At 45.0% G+C, this 19,418-nt stretch overlaps 1 protein-coding gene across 1 annotated transcript; it reads left to right on the forward strand.

The window, feature by feature from the left end:
- The first annotated feature begins 1,322 nt into the window (after nt 1-1,322).
- Nucleotides 1,323-17,827, forward strand: FSD2 (fibronectin type III and SPRY domain containing 2). The gene is made up of 12 exons (XM_009479744.2): nt 1,323-2,066; nt 2,145-2,240; nt 3,246-3,479; nt 4,759-4,781; nt 5,749-5,870; nt 6,930-7,085; nt 8,161-8,295; nt 9,120-9,273; nt 9,657-9,790; nt 11,721-11,853; nt 15,122-15,298; nt 17,575-17,827. The coding sequence occupies exons 1-12, from the start codon at nt 1,323-1,325 to the stop codon at nt 17,825-17,827; spliced, it is 2,361 nt and encodes a 786-aa protein (XP_009478019.1).
- Nucleotides 17,828-19,418: the final 1,591 nt, after the last annotated feature.

Genomic DNA, 19,418 nt, shown 5'->3' on the forward strand with positions numbered 1-19,418 from the left:
GTTTGAAAGCAAAGCTTATGTGAAAGCTTCTGCAGAAGTTCTGATAACCTTGGTGTCTGACTGACCTTTTGGCTTTTTTCTGCAATTAAGTGATTTTAAAGCTTTCATATGCTTCACTGAGCTAGGACTAGATGTAGCTATAGGTTCATTAATACTCAGCTGAAATTTTTCCATGAACTCTTTTGATTGTAGTAGTAAACTGCTGAGAAAATTGGCCTGAGTAGTTTTGTAGCCGTGATTTTGTTAGTGCTGGTGAGCAGTGGATGGCTGCAGGGACATTGCAGCTCTGACAGAGCATCATGTGGTCTCTCTGTACTAGCATCGTTTCATGTGCTGTTAATACGGGCTGGCTGGAAAGAGTGGGCTTGGGAAGTCAGCGTTAAGATTGCGCTTGCACCTTTAATGTTGTCCCACATGCATCTGCTTTATCATACAGCTTTGCATTTCACATACATGTGCTTTTTTCACACCTCCCACATTGCACAGAATGGACAGTGTGCAAGCTCCACGTCAGAGCAGACTTCTCTCAGTTCAGGAGTCAATGACCTGCCTTGCTTCCTAGTTACTGTATGCTTTGTCATGGGGATCATCATTGATCTTTTTTCTGAGCTTCATTTATGTTAAAATATATATTTTCACAGCACCTGAGACCCCCCAAAGGGCAGTATTTTCCCTGTTTTATAGAAAGGACCTGACACCTGGACTGAGAATAATGTTAAAAGAAACCTCAAGTTTCAGTATCAAGAATGGCAACTTGAAAAATCCAGAACAGGATTTTTCAGGGCATTTACTAGTCTGTTATATGGCATCAGTGGTCACAAGAGAGGGCATCCTACAGTATGCCTGACTGACAGTTCAGAAAGAGCGCTTGACAGCAGCTGAAGGGTGAGCAGACTTCAAACCAGGCCATCTCCAATTGCACAGAGCAGCACTAAGTGCACCTGAAGCACAGTTGCAGTGTTGAGCTGAGGACAGGACTACTCCACAGTCTGGAAATCCGACATCAGGGTCACAGACGAGCCACTCAGAAAACATAGGATGCACAGCAGAGATAGCTCTCTGCTGTGCTCTGCACAGAGGCGAGAAAAAACAAGCTTCCTGTGGCTTCACTTCAGAAGCTTCACTTAGGAAGTGAAGCTACTGTCTTTGGTCTTTCCCATGCCTACCTCAAGGCCCTGAACAGTCCTCAGCCAAACCTATTCCATCTATATATTTTTAAGCAAGAAAAACTCATTCTTGATATCTAAGTATGTAGCTAAGGATCTTTCTTATCTTTTACAGGTTTGAGACTCATCATCTCAAAAGCCTCCCTGAGGATACCAATGTCATCCAGATCCGGCAGCACAAGAGAGTATGAAACTAATGACCAGTCGCTGGGTCGTTCAGCTTCCCCACCAGTCCCGGAGTCTAGTGAGACTGAGGCTGAAGGCTTGATATTTTATCACATGGATCTTTATGGATCAAAGGAGAGGTTTGATATCTTTCCTGAAGAGCCATCTGGTCAAGGAGACAGATCTCTGGGGGATACCAGAAGGGAATCTGCATTGAGTAGCAAAAAATTTCAGCACTCACAAGAAACTGGATATGACTTGGAAAAGGAGGTTGCAGAGTTGGCTAAGATGTATGGACTTGATGAGGATAGAGAAAAAGAGCTAGAGCTTCTTGGAGGACATCTGGAGATGGTGGAGAGCAGATGGCCACCTGCTCCCACAGAAAAAGCAGGATCACAAGGCTCCGTATATAACGCATCAAAAAGCAGCTCTCCAGTGAAAGATCAAAGTCAAAGCACAACGCAACAGGGACTTCCTAGCAAGGCTTCTCAAGATGAAGATCAGAGCAAAGCCAAAGCAGAGGATGAGGCTGAGAGCCACACGTGGTCCAGAGAGGGGCTTAGCAGTGGTGGCCTGTCGGATGAGTGGAGCAGTCAGGCTGTCAGTGAGGAGGAGGAAGCGGCAGATGTTTTTTGCTCTACCTGCAAGATGCCAATCCGAGCTTTTGACAAACTGTTTGGTGAACACAAGGATCACGAGGTGGCTCAGCTCCCCAGTGCTGTGGAAAGTGAAAAGGTAAGAGTAATACAAGTACTGCAGTGCCTCAAAACCAGTGTTCAGACATACTAAGAATCACACTGGATGTTTTGGTAGGAGGAGATTCATAAAAATATGTGCAAGTTGGAAGAACAGATTGCTCAGATGGAAAACTTTGCCAGTCACTTGGAGGAAATCTTCATCACTGTAGAGGTAAGGCATTTTTTCTTGGGCTAACTTTGTGGTACTGGGGTTAGAACAGTTTTGACAGTCATAGCATTCAATTTTTAATGAGGTGAGTAATTATGGTAATAGAGCACAGAATTATCTTGGGGTTTGCCTAGACTGAGGTACGCAGGAAAATTCATCCTAATGCTAATTAAGCATTTGCACAAGACACTTGCATTCAGAAATAAAGTGACGCCCACTCAGGTTATCTTAGTTTTAAATGGCCAAAGACCTGTGATCTAACTAGTCCGTCCCGAGTGTACCCCTTGTGTTCACTCGGTTTCATTCACAGAAGTGCCGGACACAGGCAAGCCCTTGGACCAGCTGCATCGAGCTACAGCACTTCAAGGGTTGTGCTCCTACTCGCCTGATGTAGGGTGAAGGGGCCCAGCTGGCAGCAAGTCAAACTGAAGCAGTAGCTCAAGGCACCTACTGTCTTTTCTCTGCTGCATGTGGCACAGAAGGACATCGGTGCCTGAGCAGTGGGCAGCTGCTGGCAATAAAGCCTTGCCTGCTCCTTAAATCTTCCTTCCTAATGCTATCTCCAGCAGTGAGTGAGGATACCAGCATTAGCTGCTCAGCTCCCTCAGCATGAATCCATGGATCCCACTGGGTTGCCATGGTTTCTCTCATGGAAGGATGTGCTTGTCTGTGTTGGTGGAAACACTTGTGAGATTATGGCCAGGATATATCCCTAGCTGTGCTCCCTGGGCTTGGGATGGAGAGAGGTGACTTGCATAATTGGTTTTATTATAATTTCTGATGCTCTTATTATGCCCAGAACCAGATCCAACACTCTCTTGTGCCTCAGTGGGGGTGAATGATTAGAATAAACCCCTAAAAAATGCAAATTAGTCATATTACAGCTTCTGTGTACTGGCATTGCCTCCCTGGCAAGGAGAATTTTAGGCAGACCTGAGTAAGATTTTTCTCTGGCTGAGCTATGGATCAGGCCTGACACCAAGGAACAAACCCCCAAATGCCTTGCAGGAAAACTTTGGGAGGCAGGAGCAGAACTTCGAGGTGCATTACAACGATGCAGTGCAAGTGCTTGCTCAGAAGTACGAAGAACAGTTGGAAGCACTGGGGGAAGAGAAGAGGCAGAAGCTGGAAGCTTTATATGGGCAGCTGGTCAGTTGTGGGAAACATCTCGACACCTGCAAGGAGCTGACAGACGCAACCCAGAGGCTTTACCTGGAAAATGACAAAGCCAATTTTATGAAGGTAAAGAGCTTTAACTGGCAAGGCCCCTTCTAAATGCTCTTTGCTGCTTGCGGGTAGTCCCCAGCTGGGAAGTCCCAAGTGGCTTTATTTCTAGAGAGCATTTGGGGTGCTCAGTCCATGGTGCTGTCACTGCTCCAGGTGCTTGCCATGATGGCATTGACAGTGGGGCAACACAATGGGGCCAAAATGCACAAGCAGCAGCAGGAATTTGTAACTTGGATGCTCAATGATTTATAAGTCTCACTGGGGTTCAGAGAGAAGATATCTCTCTAAAAAGCTTATCTTGGGAAACTCTAGAAGCATTTAGTGTTTACTACCTCATGCAGGCTCAGCTCTCTTGCTCTATTCTGGGCTCACAGCAGGCAGGCTGATGCAACCGCTCTGGAAGATGTTTCTTTTTCTTGCTCATTTTGTTGGAAAGCTCAGCTGAACAGGAGGCTCCAAACTAAATACAGCAGGAGCTCCTGCAAAGTGATGGATGAATCCCACTGTTGAGGAGGTGTCAAGAAGTTATTTTTCTCTAGCAGGTAGAAACATTGGAAAAAAAAGTGGATTTTCACTGCTGATTAGTGATTGCTCTAATCTGAGTTGTCGCTGTCCTGTGACTCAGGTGGGTGGGAGCATTTCTATAGTACAGCCACAGTAACTTCTGAACCAGACAGTAAGCAAATCTCCTAACACCTCCAGTCTGCTCCAGTGGATCAGCTTGCTGTGTCACTCCAACCTGCAGAGTTCTTCGCATGAGCTGACTTTTCCCATTCCTCTACCTCTCTGGAATAACCTTAATTTATCCTTAGCTCATAAAGTTTTACATCACCCCTAGGATCCATTTTTCACCAAGTGAATAGTTGTTGGTCATGAGCTCTCAGCTGCTTAGGTTTCTCCAGGGACGGGGTGTCCATGTTCCAGTAATGTGCACTGGTCGGACTCCCTCCAATGCAGATAATTTCACGAAGTATTTTTTCCCCAGCTGTTGTTGGGTTTTGTTTGTGAAGGATCTATTGGCACTTGAGGAAGGATACAGTCCAGAGTCTATATGGGTAGACACTGGTCACTGCCTGATACTGCACGTCATCTTACTGTAAATTCAGCCAAGATCTGTCCATTTGAATGGACAGTTAGGCACAGCTTTGTTCTTAGAGCTGACTGAAAGCCCGTTAGCCCACTCTAAGGGCTGTATTTGGGACAATTCATGTAAGATAGGTCAACAGCATGATGTAGACTAATGCAAGAAATGTATCTTTTCTGTCTTTAACACTCTGTCTCTTTTTTTCTACAGGCAGCAGTAACCATGGTTGACAGGTAGTATCACAGTCTGGGATTTTGTGTCACATTCCTTCCTGCTAATTTGGCCCATTATTGGAGACATTTGCACGGTCTGGACTCTGTTCAGGCACACAAATGTTATCTAAACTGCTAGATCTATTGAAATCTTTAGTATTTCTTGTTCAAACTGCAGCAGACAAAGTTGCCGTAAGAAGTTTAACACTCAAAACTCTCCAAAGGGAGAGTTAGAGCATGAATAAATCACTGTTTTCAGCTTAGTCATAAGGAACTAATTTCAGTGACTGAGAAACAGGATTGTTAAAGATCTTGAAAGAAGCGCTCTGGACACAAATCTGCCTAAAACTGAGCTCTCTAAATAGATTAGTAACAGGCTTATTTATGCATTAGTATAGAGGGGTAGAAAGTCAAGCTGTGGGAGCTCAAAACAGATACTGAAAGATCTTGGAGCAGTTGGAAGAAATATTAAGGCACACTAAATCAATTGCAAAAAATATACATTTAAACTGACTCTCATCATTTATGAAAACAGAGAAAAGATACCCCTTTGTTTCAAATTTACAACACCATGAGGTCCTGAATTAGTAATAGTGTCATAAATTCTAAATAATGAAAGTCGTGGAGCTAACAGCTTGCTTCCCACAGAAGGGTGCTGGGGAAATCTCGCTCACCTGCTCAGTGGGAGGGCAGTGTGCTGCAGCCAGCTCGCTGCGTGAGTAGGGCACACAAAGCACGGTCCCTCAGGCCCATCAGCATCCAGCTCTGTTTGGCGTCTTGGAGCACTGATCTGATGTATGCTCGTGTATCTCCAAGCAAAGGGCATGGGGAGGCTGAACCTTGTACAAATATGAAAACATTATTTTAAAGAAATAGCTGATATTTTAGAGTTTGATATTCTTTTCCTTTTACTAATAGGTATTATAGAAAGGTATCTCCAACACTATGATACTTCCAATTAGAATTTTTTTTCCCCCTACAATTACAGGCTGGAAGAATTCTTAAAGAAAGAAGTGGATTTAGAGCTTTCAACACTGCCAGACTTTGAAGAGCGGGTCATAGATTTCTCTGAAGTTGAACAACTAATGAACTCCATTAATACTATTCCAGGTACTCTTCCTATCTGATAATTATTTCAGACCTATTTACATTTAATTAAGGATATGTATTAAAATGAAGTCCATTACTTCTTTTAAAGGAGAACTGCAAAGGCAGAATTAGCTTCTCCCTAGTTTTCCCTCTAGATTTCTTTCTTTGCCTATATATAGAGACACAGGAAGCTATTTTTGGATTTTTTTTTTTCATTTGTTTTCAGTATAAAATTACCAGAACTGCCAGGTTGGTCTTCCCTGCTTTTGCTGGATGATTGCCTAGAAGACTCACAAAGACTTCCCCCTTCTGTTGAGGGGTCAGGCATGCTTAGTTGGTGATAACTTGTCTTACCTTGTAGTTGCTTGAACAAAGTAGAGAGGGACACCGGACTGCTTTAAACAACCTGCACAGCTTCCCTCGATAACCAGATTTCAGTGGCTTGTTCCTGTGCTTTTTAGCAAACATTTTTCTTATTATCCTCAGGAAACAGAGCAAAACCCAAACAAATTTATAATAATTTTAAAAATAAAAATACAAAATATTTTAAATCTTTTCTGGCACACCATGAATAGTCAGAAAGAACAATATGCGTTTTTTAATGCCCATACATTGTGTTTTCTTAAAGTAAAATAGCATTTGCTACTTGTTTGCTTGTGCTGCTGACCCCATGTTGGACAGCTTTTCCCTCATCTTTCCTCCAGAGACTCCTCAGTCCCTGGGCTGGTCTGCAGCTGTGCGGTGCGTGTCAGACGTTGCTCCTGCAGGGCCATTCTAGCTCGCTGGGGAGCAGCAGCCCTCAGAGGCAGGGGAGGTCAAGATTACAGAGAAGGGTTAGGCTGAGGCTTATGTATTTTGTTGTTTTGATTTTGATTTGAAGCAAGACTAGTTCATACACCAGTGACCTGATTATTATCTGCAACTATTTACAGGGTCAGCTCCTAACTTTTGTGTGTGTGGAAGGAATATGACTCTAGTCAATGCCTAGGCTTTGTGTAAACTCCTTTGTGAGAGGTGTTTGCCTGTGCACAACATACCATGCTTATACATTCAAAAACTGACCGGTTTTCCCCCCTGCAGCTCCTTGTGCCCCTGTGATCAATCCCCAGACTCCCAATGCAGCGACTGGCACCTCACTGAGAGTTTGCTGGGGCCTCTTCTCAGATGACACTGTTGAGTGCTACCAACTGTGCTATAAAGCAGTGAGCAATGAGAGGCACAGTGATGAACAAGCAGGTAAGGAGGCCTGGACCCAAGGGGACACCTCAGCCCCCCACTGGCAAAACCAGCTAGTTCCAAAGTGCCTCTGGACTTGCTGTGGCAACTAGTGCACCTTCTGTGCACTCTGCCACCAAAACTGTCTTATCTGCCACCACATTTCCTGCTTCTGGCTTTGTCGCTCTTCTCCTGCCAGGTCTGCCAAGCTGCCGGCTGCAGCAGGACCCATCGCAGGAGCAAAGACAGGACGGGGCAGCAGCTGGGATAGCAGGAGTGGGAAGGGGACAGTGGATGGTGTCAGGTCTCAACAGTAGCATTCCCTTTCCTGGGGGGTGGGCACTGTGTTAGACACGCATGCGCTGCATGCGCTGCAAGGCACAGTATTTTTAGAGAGTAAATCATCATATTATTGGCACGCCCACTGAAACCCCCACAGTCATCTTACAGTTCATCTCAGTGCTAATAATAGGCTGTAACTCCCCATCACCCACACACACAAAAACGAACCACAGAACCATCCTAAAATGTCCCAGCCTTGTGACAAAACTGCCTTTGCTAATAATATTCTTGCAGAACCTTTTCCTGAAAACACCCAGTAAAAAAAACTGAAAACTTCTCCAGCAAAAGTGGAAGCCAGTAGTTCCCAATGGCCAGTTCAGAAAGAAAAGCAGAACTTGTCCAAATTTTATAAGATTAAGAATGAGAAATGAGGAGCGAAATAGCTTCAGCTCTTGTCCCACTGCTGGGATGAGCTGATCCGACAGCATCCCCAGAGTGGGAATGTGCAGGCAATGTGCATTAGAAAAAGATTCAGTGACAGGTGGGTGACCTTTCTTTCTGGTTTTTGCATTTGTTTTTTTTTTTCTCAGTGATGTGGCTCCTTCAGAAGGTGATGTGTTATCTGATTTATGCCTCCTTAGAGGAAGGCATGATGAAACAGCCTGACAGCTAATCAAAGGGTATGGAGCACAAGGAGCTCTCTTGAACTCAGCACAGAAAACAATGCACCTCAACTCCATTATTTGAGGCAGCTTTGGGTAAGGGTGGGTAAGTGTGTAAAGGCACTGTAAATGCTTTGTTGTTTTCATTTCAGAGCATACGCTAAAAGTCAAAGAAACGTACTGCACCATTACTAATCTGTTGCCGAACACACAGTATGAATTTTGGGTTAGTGCTTTAAATGCCTCTGGTACCAGTCCACCAAGTGAAAGAGCAGTTTATGTAACAGGTAAAAATATTTTATTCATAAGACTGTGTGACCATCATAGTGAAATTCATAGTCATCTCTGAATTTTATGCCAGTAATGCATTGGGCACTTTGTTTCTTCTGATATAAGTCTACTGACTGCAGTGGAATTTCCTACTTTTATTTGGAGAGCCTATCAGGCCAATTGTCCCTGTTTTAGCATTGAAGAAATAGAAGCACAGAGACAAAATCACTTATTTAAATGCAAGCGTGTAGGAGAGCTGGGAATAAGGCTCAAGTCTCCCAGTTCTGCCAGGTGGATGACAGCCCTGCTTTTATTGGCCTGCATGTATTTTGTGGATTCACCTGCTGTGCTACCCTTTGTAACTGCAGTTCAGTCAAGCACATTTTGATTAGTGTGCCTTGTCTTCAGGAATTCTTCCCAATAGCTGAACTGCAACAAGATTAATTACAGACCCTCGTTCTCTTTTGTGAAATCCCGACATCAAATTGAGCAAGTCAGTGAGACCTTCAAGCACTCGTTCCAGATGTCTTTGACATCTTAGAGCAGAGAAGAGATGCACCTTTATGACAAAGATAAAAACAATGACAGAAAGGGCTTGTGTACTCAGTCTATCTATGTTACTTCTCTGATTAATTCTCTTGGGACCTTTATAGTCCAAATTAAGTCTTTGAATAGTACTGTTAATCACCCTGCCTGCTGTTTATTGTCCACTGGGGAAGCAGGTTTCTTAACTATACAGTATTAGTAAACAACTTTGTTCTATCTTTTATGTCTTCAAAGCATGTTTGTTGCAAACATCCTCAAGCAACAGCTTAGAATTGTTCTTTTGCCTACTTTTTAGCTCCTTCACCACCTACCATAAAGAGTAAAAAGATCCGAAGCTGTGAAAATGCAGCACTTGTGTGCTGGGAATCTAGAGATATTAACCCTGTTGATTCCTACATGGTTGAGTTGTCCAAGCTGACAGATGAAGATGATGGCGATATTATTACTGAGTGAGTCACTATTCTATCAAGTCCGTGACCTGTAGAGATGAAACCATTTCAAGTCACGTGGCATGAGGTAGCACTAAGAAAGGACTCATGACCCTTTGGTGAATTCACCTTTGTAAACATTCCTGTTAGTAAAATTAATTGTATAAATGTAATAAAAAATGACTACACAGGGTATGGGAGAAGCACAGAAGCAAATGTAAAAATCTGCAGAGCCTGCCACAGACTCTTACCCCTGCTACTGACACTTGTAGAAGGTAAAGTGGTGTTGATGGGTTACAAGAGGAGCTGATCATATAATTTCTTCTTTGTTGTTCAGAAAAGTAATCTCAAAGGCTTACCTTTGTTCTCTACCCTATCATTTTCCATGGATTTATTTTCTGTAGATCTATTGTTGGGATTCCTAACTGCGAAGTCCTAATTCACCTCCAGCCAGCACAAAGCTATCGCATCTGTGTTAGAGCCCTAAACCTGGGTGGTTCCAGCGAAAGAAGTGAACCTGTCCTGATACACACCACAGGTACTGTACAGCTCGGATCAACTCCAGCAGCCTATTGTAGTATCTGTTATCTCAACAGAAAGATTCCTGCTGGTTTCAATGGCTTCTGGATCAGGTCCTAATCTCTCACATCTAATTACACGCCTGGTAACCTTTTAGGAATGAAAAAACACTTTTTTTAACAGTAAGTGCATTGCTTTCGCTCTGTAATTCAATATTATTTCTGTCCAGTACATTTGATACTTGAAAGTTACTAATTTCTAAACATTTTAAAAGACTAGATCAGCCCAACGCCCCCAGATGTTGCCAGCTTGCCAAGTACTGACACACCAACAAAGCAAGTTGTAGTGTGATTTTACTTTACTTCAGAGATTATCTTGTAATGATGCTGCTGCTGGAAAGTATGGTTGAGACAGTCAGCACTTCCCAGAGTCATTTGGATATGCAAAATCTTCCTGTGTATATATTAGAACATCTCCAGCTTGGCTGGGGAAGCTCTGAGGGCTGGCTCCTTTTATTCATCAGGAAAAAGGCAGCCCAGCTTTCAACTGGAAGCTTTGCTTTTGGTAACTGACATAGCATTATCATCTCTGCTCTCAGCACCACGCTGGGCAAGGATTAACCTTCTGCCCCAAAGGGAAGTTGGAAGCCCTTTCCCCTCCCAACCATCTAATCAAAGCTCGTTTTAATGACTTATAGGTAGACACCTGTTTTCATCTTCACTGCTATAATGATGCTGCAACTTCACTGGGGTGTCTCAAACCTCCCACGTCACTCACAGATGCATTCACACAATACCTGTGTCTCTTCTGCACTTAACCTTCTGCGAGAGATTTGCAAATTGTGCTTATTGAGCAAGCTGACCACGCACCCATTAATCTGCAAAAGGCTACGTTTCAGTAAGAAACCTGTCTGCTACACATCAGTGACACCACAGAAAAGAAACGGTCATTCTTAAATCCCTGGAGAGGAAAACTGTCAATGTGTTACCATTGTTTGTGTGTATTTCAACTACTTACATCAAACTCAGTATTTGAAATTGCCAATTCTGCTTGCACAGCATGTGCCTCTTTTCAGCAGCACATGCCTGTAATTGCCCTGTCATCGTTTGTATTGTATTTACATTGAAGTAACTTGCAGTTTGATTATAAGGATTTTATTTGGAGAAATTTATCTTCTCTGAGTCTACAATATGCAAACAGTTGATGCAAATTGATCTGTCAGCTGCGAGCGCTCACCTCCAACATTGGGAATGACCTTTGATTCTTACTGGGGTGGATACACAAACACCAACTACAAACAGCAGCTGTGACGCACGTGGCTGCTCATCAGAGCGCAATGCGTCAGACCTGCTTTGTCTCTGAAGGGAGAAAGGCAGAAGTACTTTTATCCTGGGCTGGTTTAGCTGACTTCCCTCTCTGAGGGCTGATCTGATGAGGAGGTGCTGAAGCATGAGGGATGCTGCGTGTGGCACCTTTGTAGAGGTTCCTTCTCTTCAAACTGTGCCCGGCATTTATGGGGAAGAGCCATGGAGGCCATGGAGAGGCCTTTAAGCCCCCCTTCTCCTTTCAGTGATTAAAAATACATCACTTCGGCTCTGAGGAAGATGAGTTGAAACCGGACAGTCCATTGCAGGGAGGACCCCTCATCTTTGAATAGCTACTTCCTACACAATGCCTGCAGCTTTGAGCCCTGGCTGGGCTCAAAACCAGGTTAAGACCCCTTTTCTGCTTTTCACAAGGCTGTAACTAAACAGTGTTAAGCTGTAAAACACCCATTTATTTGAAAAACTCCAAATGGACAGCCTTGTCCTCTCAATGTCAGCCACAGATTCCTTCCAGAGCACTGGTTAATCTTTTTGTGGATCCAAACATTTCACCACACCCTTGCTGAAACCCTAATGCCATAAGGAGTTGCTGGAGTTATCCTCAGGCATTCTCCTCTCTTGCAGGCACCTACTTCTGCCTTAACGAGGACACAGCCCATCCTTTACTGGCAATTCTAGATGATGGATTTACAATTGCATGCGATGAACTGGAAAACCTGGAGTGTGATCTGCCTGTCTATGATAACAGCTTTACAAGGTATACAGAAGAATTTCAGCTGCAACTAATGCACGTGGTTTGTGGCTGCTTTGCCCACAACGCACCCCTACCTTGAATTTAAATCCACTAAAAAGGTTTACTGGAACTGCAGCTCTCCTTGCTTTCAAGCCAGGCACCAACCAAATGAAACTTCCAGACTGTATGTGTGTGTATAATTTATAGTGGTTTTTTCCATCTTGGTTTTTGCATAGTGACTATGGTTGTCTTCAGTTTTAGACAACTGCAAATGTCTTTGTCGGTCCTTTTAAAATATGGATTACTCATCTTTTAGAAAATCAGATTTATTTCAAGGTATTTCAAGTTGGACTCCTAAGATAACTATTCAATTTGAAATGGTAGGCTTCCCCCATAGTTCCTTGGAGAGTGGAACTCCATACCCATTTATCCAGGCCCCATAGTTTCACTGTGGTTATCGTTCCTGAGAACCATTACTGAACTCCCTGTGGCTTGCTGCTCTTTTCTGAGAATTTCTAGGGTGACTGATACATATTATCTACAACATCTCCCTTTGCATGATGTGTGCACCGACTTCTATTAAATTCCAAAACTTTCTTCCCATTTAATTCTTTACAGAGCCCAAACCCCCCAGAAAAATATCACAACAACAACAAAAAAAACAAACGAAGACCATGTACTCTTAATACAGCACTAGTGGGATTTAAAAAAAAAAAAAAAAAAAGGCATAATTATTAGGTTGTCTTTTAATTACAGTGATCCGGCACTTGCACACTTCCAAGACTTGAGGAGCTGCTCCTCTCTGTTGGCTGTTACTCCCTCTCTCCTGCCCCTTCCTTTGCAAGCTGCTGAGGTGACAGAGCCTTGCGCATAATGTGCAGGAGGCTCTGCCCAACCTTCCTTGGTCTCAATTTCACACCTGGAGATTTGGGGCTCTGTCCAATGGAAACCACCAACCACTCATCTTACGTAAAATGTGTTCACTACAGCAAATACTACAGAATGGGCAAAAAAAACCCCCTATTGGTGCTTTGGGCACCTGACCCTCTTCTTTGAAAGAGGCTTGTGTAGCTCAAAGCCCAGTTGGTCTTTTTTTTTTTAAACAGATGCCAGGAAGTGTCTGATGGGGCTTTCAGCAGCTCTCATTGATTTCGTGAGTTTAAATCTCTGTCTAGCTGCTCTTTGGAATGTAAGCATCACTTGGAAGTTAATGCAAGTTCATAAAGAGGATTACAGATGCAGCTAGCCACAATTACGTACAAACCTGCTTACACATTAGGCACCTTCAGCTAAATTTGAACAGGTATTTACATGCCAAAGCAAATGCTAAGGAAAGGAGAGGGATCTGAATACTTACCTCTTGCTGAAAAACCTAGCTGATACTACTTAGGCCTACAGATTTTACTTTCAAAAGAGAATTAGGCCCTTTGCCGTTGAAATGAGAGACTTATCTTGCCAAAATGCATGTTTCCAGTCAGAACCACGGAAACAACATATAACCAGAACAGGCATCTGCAGACACAGAATAATACAAGCCCACAACTTAGTCCCTCCATGGAAATGCAATGTTACTAGAGGGCTCGGTAGAAAAGAGCCAGGAGATAGAAGATTCTCTTCATTAAAGTCATCATGATAAGCCTAAATAGGATTTCATCCCACTTCCACAGGGTGCTTTTATGTTTCACATAAACAGCCAGAGCTGGCACTCATCTCATTCTGAACTCTGAGGCTGAGTTTTTGATGCCACTGTGAACTCTCAAAAGCCTCTTTCATGCCAAGATACTTGGGGGGGGGGGGGGGGGGGGGGGGGGGGGGGGCAGGAAGAAAAAGCTCCCAAGCTGAAATGACTAACACTCATACTACAAGGAAATTACATCGCAAATTCTTTCTGAAGTTTGTGTGATCTCTGAAAGACTAATGTGTTTCCTAACTACAGCAGCTCCTACGGTCTGACTTAAGTTTGCTTTGGTGACTTTACAACTCTCATTACTATGATAATATTTTGTTCACAGATGTTTACCCATCCATTTTGTATCATTCCTTTTCCTTCTCAAGCTGTAGCAGCACAGCCTCTCCAAGTCCAGGTTTCAGCAGACTTTAAGCTATTTCCAAGACATCTACATGCACTTGTAATAAACCGTACACTTGCTTTAAGTGATTGCTGCTGAGGTGGCACAGAGTACAGCTATCTTGCTGTGCATACCCATCCTTACACATCAGGCCCTCCAAACGCTGAGTGCAGCTTATTACCTAAAGGTAGATGAGCTCAGAGTGTCTGCCAGCAACATCCTTTGCCTCTGTAATTTACAACTTTAGATGACCCTAGCACAGAAACATACAGGTTCTGCGTGACTCCCCATCCAAAACTGAAGGTGTGTTTTGAAACCTGTTGTCCCCTGTGATGCAGCAATGACAGCTAATACACCTTGTACTTTTCCTGAGGAAAAACTGGGATGTAGTCTTACAGGATTCATGTTGCCCTCTTAAATCGAGTTAGGGTGTTTCAGAAGCATTTGGCATGAGTTATTTTGCCCAGCTTTCTGGCTTCAGAACCTGTGTTTTTGCAGACTTGCATCTTGAAAGCTCACAGCTCCTTTGACTCTGAGACTGTGCCTGTAAATCAAGCTGAAGGGTCTCTCTGTGGTACATTGTCTTTGTCTGTCTCTCCTACACATCTTTTTAGAGAGTCATCTTCTACGTGGTTCCTACTAGGAACCACAGTCTACTGTTAAAACCTTTCATGGCCCAGGTGCCTAAGCATATTCCAAGCTCTGCTACTATGTTCCATTCTTGCTGGTCTCTCCAAACACAGCATAAGCAGGTCTCCCCCTTCCAAACTGCCCCAGGAGTTTCATGCTGTTACAGTGCTCCATCCCTGATGATAAATGATATGTAAAGCCCTGGGCTGTTTGGGAAGAAAATACAAAATCTGTAGCTTTTTTCCCCTGCTATACTGGGGTTCACCAGACCACTCGCTTTTCTAGCAAATAATAGCTTTCCCAGAAAACCCAGGCAGCACAGGATGCTGTTCTCCCTATTCCTGAAAGAAAGAAACAAATCTACCCGCAGGTAAAAACAGGGTAGGTGTCACAAAGAAACCTGCAGGTTCTGTGTCAGGTCCTCAGCATGTGGACTTCGCTGTAGTCAAAAATCCATGCTGCACTGCTAAGGAGACAGCAAAAGTGGCTTTTGCTTATTAATATGTAATGTCCAGGTACATTACATACCTAAACATCATAAATAGCATTGCAGAGTCCCTGCCAAAGCACATATTCCTGTCTGTCTCCCACAGGTGTATTGCGATCCTGGGCAGTCTAATCCCATTTCCAGGAAAACATTACTGGGAGGTGGAAGTTGAGGAAGATACAGAGTACAGAATCGGTGTGGCTTTTGAAAATACTCCAAGACATGGTTATCTGGGGGCAAACAACTCATCCTGGTGCATGAGGCATATCATCACACCATCAAGGTAAGGGCTGTGGAGGCTACAGGTCTCCTGTAGGAACACCTCCTACACGTACACCTGCAGGCAGAGCAGCAAAGAGCTCCTACTTGCAGGGGGCAGCCAGAGATTCTATATCAAAGCCCAGACCAAGCACTTAACCAGGGGCCTCTGACATTCCGTGAACTGGTGTTAGAAGGCTACTGGAACCTTTAAGCAAGTCCTCCTGCTTAATAACATTCTCACACTGAAATGGGCAGTCCCAGGAACAAAGCTGAATAAAATCTGCATTACAGAATTTAGCTGTAAAGGCCTTGTTTTAGGCCACCAGAACCCCAGTGGGAAGACACGGAGTAATAGATCCATGTAACCTAGAAACCACATTATCAGGCTAAACCCAGTTGTATGCAACTGTTTTTGACCTCTCTCCTACCTGTGGAAGTACCTCACAGCCATACCTGAATGCAGAAATGCCAGCTCCCCTTATGCCTGAGCGGAACCTGCTGGCTCTCCCCCAGACACCGTTACATTAGCATCGTTGCCTTTGACTCCCACGTGAGACCCTGTGAAGAATCCAGGAGCAAGAAAACAAGTCACACCCCCAGGCATCCCCAAGTGTTACCTACTGCCTGTCTGAATGGCTCACCGCTCAGCCGGCAAGAGGTGCCAGGGTGCTGCTGGGTCCCCTTGATCAGGGAGCATCCCAGATACTACCTGAGCATCCCAGCATGCACAGTCAGCAAATGGCAAGGATGGCATAGTGTGGGCCCAAATGGTACACAGGGAGAGGCTTTAGATGCAGCTCACTCGGCTGGAGCACACGCTCCTCCCCAGGCGCCTGCTGCTCTCGGCTCCCCAGCAGTCGGCCCACTGCACAGCCAGAGTCCTTAGCAGTGCTGGCGTTCGCCTCCCACACAGCAGGAAATGCTGCTTAATGAGAGAGACCAAATCCACTAAAGCTAATGACTCTCCCATACATTGCAGGCAGGCTAATTTGATTTCCTTGCTACGCTGAGCAAAGAGGTACACTGAGGTTTGTTCTCATTCTTCTGGAGCAATGAGCATGGACTTCAGAGAGAAAAGGGAGCTGGGCCATTGCTCAGTTTGAGTCACTGTGATACCCATTTCTGCAGGGAAATTTTCTCAGGTTTGAGTGGTGCGGGCGGAGGAGGCGGTTAGTGAAGAAGCTGGCCCTTCTGAAATGCCAGATAACTCACTTCAGCTGAATAAATCTTCTCATTTCTGCTCAGAAAGGCATGTTCCCATAAAAGTCTCAAATTTTTGGCTGCAGCGTGCCACACTAGGGAAAGCTGTTTGAGTAACTGTTGAAGAACTTCAGCATCACTCCAACAGTGACTACACAGAGAAGAAAAGCTGCTTACATACAGAGCGCCTTCCTGGCCTCCACAGTCCAGGAATCACAATTAAAAGACGCCACCCTCTAGTAAATGAGCACGAAGACTGGGACTTCCCCATCAACACCACCCTGGCTCAGCAGGGAGGTCCTGTAGGAAAAGCAGCCAGAAACATCATCAGAGAGTGGGGTTTGAAAAATTACATCCGATAGTCTGGAGGATGCCTAGCCACACTGTGAGTCAGGCAGCCTCTGCCCAAGGGATTCCGCTCCCTCACTGCTGCTGTGAAGGTGGGCGTGAGCAGTTCCTGTAACTTTGGCAGGAAAGAGGGCTCAGTACCACAGGCCCACAAGGAGCAAGTGGGCAGAATGGCAGGGCCTGGAAGGACAGGACCGAGTCATCTCACCAACTCTCTCCTTGGCAGCACCTACAGCTATCTAGGGGCCAGGCTGAGGGGATGACAAGTGGTGTTCTGGGGCAAGCCTAACTAGCCTAACAGCACAGCTCCTTCATGGAGGAAGGGACAACTTCAGGCTAAACCTAGCAGCAAGGCTGCACCCCGATTTACAGGACACGCGCAATGCCCTCTGAGACACAGAAAGAAGTAGGAAGTCCCATGTTGCGCTCTGACCTTGTCCGTATCGAAGGGCTACCACCCCCACTCGCAGCCAGACTGGAATATGAAACAAGAGGCCCGTTACACAGGTTAGGCAGGCAGGTCTGAGCGCTGCGGGATAGGGCTGTGTGGAAGCGCAGAGCACGCCACTCCCCGGCAAACAGCCATTGCTCAGCGAAGCGGATGGGACGGGGGCAGTACCACAGGGCACACAGGAGGGGTAGGATGTGAAGCAGGAAGCATACCCTGGAACACACCCGGTGCACAAAGCGCTTCCCTTTGAGAGCAGCCAGGGTGCCCTCAGGTTTTTTGTCTGTGTTTCTTGCCTGCAGGCACAAGTACGAATTCCTGCACAGCGGGATGACTCCAGACATCAGAATTACTATCCCCCCCCAAAGGATTGGCATCCTGCTGGACTATGAGAACTGCAGACTGTCATTTTTCAATGCAGATATTGCCCAGCACCTTTACGCATTCAACTCACACTTCCAGCATTACGTCCACCCCTGCTTTGCTTTGGAAACACCTGGTATCCTACGGATACATACTGGAATTGCAATACCCCCATGGACTGCCCTCCCATAACCTGCGTTCTGCAGCTGCCACATCTACGTGTAACCTGCACTGAGCAATGCCCTCTTTCAGCATTAACTGCTCCATCGCACTCCCCATAAACCAGCTGTCTCCCAAGAAAGAGAGCAAAGCAACCCTGACCCAAACGAGCTGCCAGGCCTGAGCCCTTATGACAGATTCTGTCCTCTTAGGCAGGATCTTAGCAGAAAACCATTAAGGTCACAAAATCCATCAGTATCCCAGAATTCTCCAGTTAGAAATGGATACTATCCTTCTCAGAGGCGACACTGTCACCAAGCACCAGTGGCAGCTGGATAGCTGGTTCCCCCAGTACCCATCTGATGCCTAGGGAACTCCCCTATTCCAGGGCAATCGCCAATTCCACTCTTGTGTCTGCTGAAGAGCTAAAAATTCAAAGAAAAACAAAAATAGCAAAAGGCACAATCACTGTACAGCTGCTAGACAGAGCTGAAAGCACTCCAACCATGAAGCTGATCTCACAATCAAGTATTCTTGTTGCTACATGAAGCCTGTGACACAAGATAATCAAACATGCCTCCCTTGTGTGTGAACTGTTAGCGCTTACCACACACTTCTTGAAATACCCAAGCATGCACTACAGTCTCAAATATTAAAAGACATTTTTACAAAATGCCCATGCTTCTCATTCATTCATCCAGGGAAAAAACAAAAACCGAACTGAGGCTCTCTGCAGTGCTTGATTGCTCCTACAGAAAAACCTGAAGCATCGGTTTTAGCTTGTTCTTTTTGGCCATGCTCACCTCCACCTGGGTGTATCCTCCACACTCACAGAGCTTTCTCCCTCTCAGCACTGAGGAATTCCCACCCCTCATGCAGTGTCCTTGAAGCTTTGTGTGTCCAGCGGGGGCTGGCCCGGCACTGGGCTGAAATGTCCTTGTGTAGGCTTCATTTCCAGACACCAGCCAATCAGACAGGCACTGCCTGTCTAACAAGCTTGTCTAGCTCTAAACAGCCTCATTCATCTATGTCAAAACTACCTGAATTCAATCAAGAGTCATTAACAGAGAAGCTTTTCCACAGATTTATTGCACATTCATTACAAAAACCATTGGTTCAAGTTTCCATTCTAGGGGATAGTCAGGAACAGGTGGCAGCCTCTACAATACACAGAGCCCCTACAAGTAAACAGAGCCTGGCAAAACTGAAGAGATTTGACGTAGAACTCTGTGCCGAAAGCCTGTCTGTTCTTCCCCGAATAGCTTTAAAAGTCTCCCCAAAACAGGCTTTGCAGAAACCATAAAAACAGGAGCTGAGTATGTCATTACAGCAGTGATTAGTACCATCTTCTCTTGGGTATCTGTTTGTTTTGCAAGCCTCAAAAGACGACAGGTTTAGCGACACTCAGCTATGCAAGTGTCATTTCTTAGCCTACCAGGAATTCAGAATTTCCAGGGCAGAAAGGGTTGTTATGGTCACTTTGTCAGACCTCCTGTAAGGCAGGCCAGTGACTTTCAGTTGCTATGTCTTGCAGCGAGCACAACGACTTGTGTCCAGCAGAAATGGGTGACTCAGCCAGCACCCACTGCCAATGCAGAGGGCAGGAGGTGGCCATGTGAGCCCT

The sequence above is a fragment of the Pelecanus crispus genome, chromosome 7 (assembly GCF_030463565.1).
Source record: "Pelecanus crispus isolate bPelCri1 chromosome 7, bPelCri1.pri, whole genome shotgun sequence".
NCBI classification, from domain to species: domain Eukaryota; kingdom Metazoa; phylum Chordata; class Aves; order Pelecaniformes; family Pelecanidae; genus Pelecanus; species Pelecanus crispus.

Excerpts from the sequence above, each read along its gene's own strand:
- FSD2 (XM_009479744.2), top strand. The coding sequence starts at position 1,323 with ATGTCATCCAGATCCGGCAGCACAAGAGAGTATGAAACTAATGACCAG. Across the intron at positions 4,782-5,748 it reads GCAGTAACCATGGTTGACAG|GCTGGAAGAATTCTTAAAGA; the intron begins GTAGTATCACAG and ends CTACAATTACAG. Across the intron at positions 11,854-15,121 it reads TATGATAACAGCTTTACAAG|GTGTATTGCGATCCTGGGCA; the intron begins GTATACAGAAGA and ends TGTCTCCCACAG.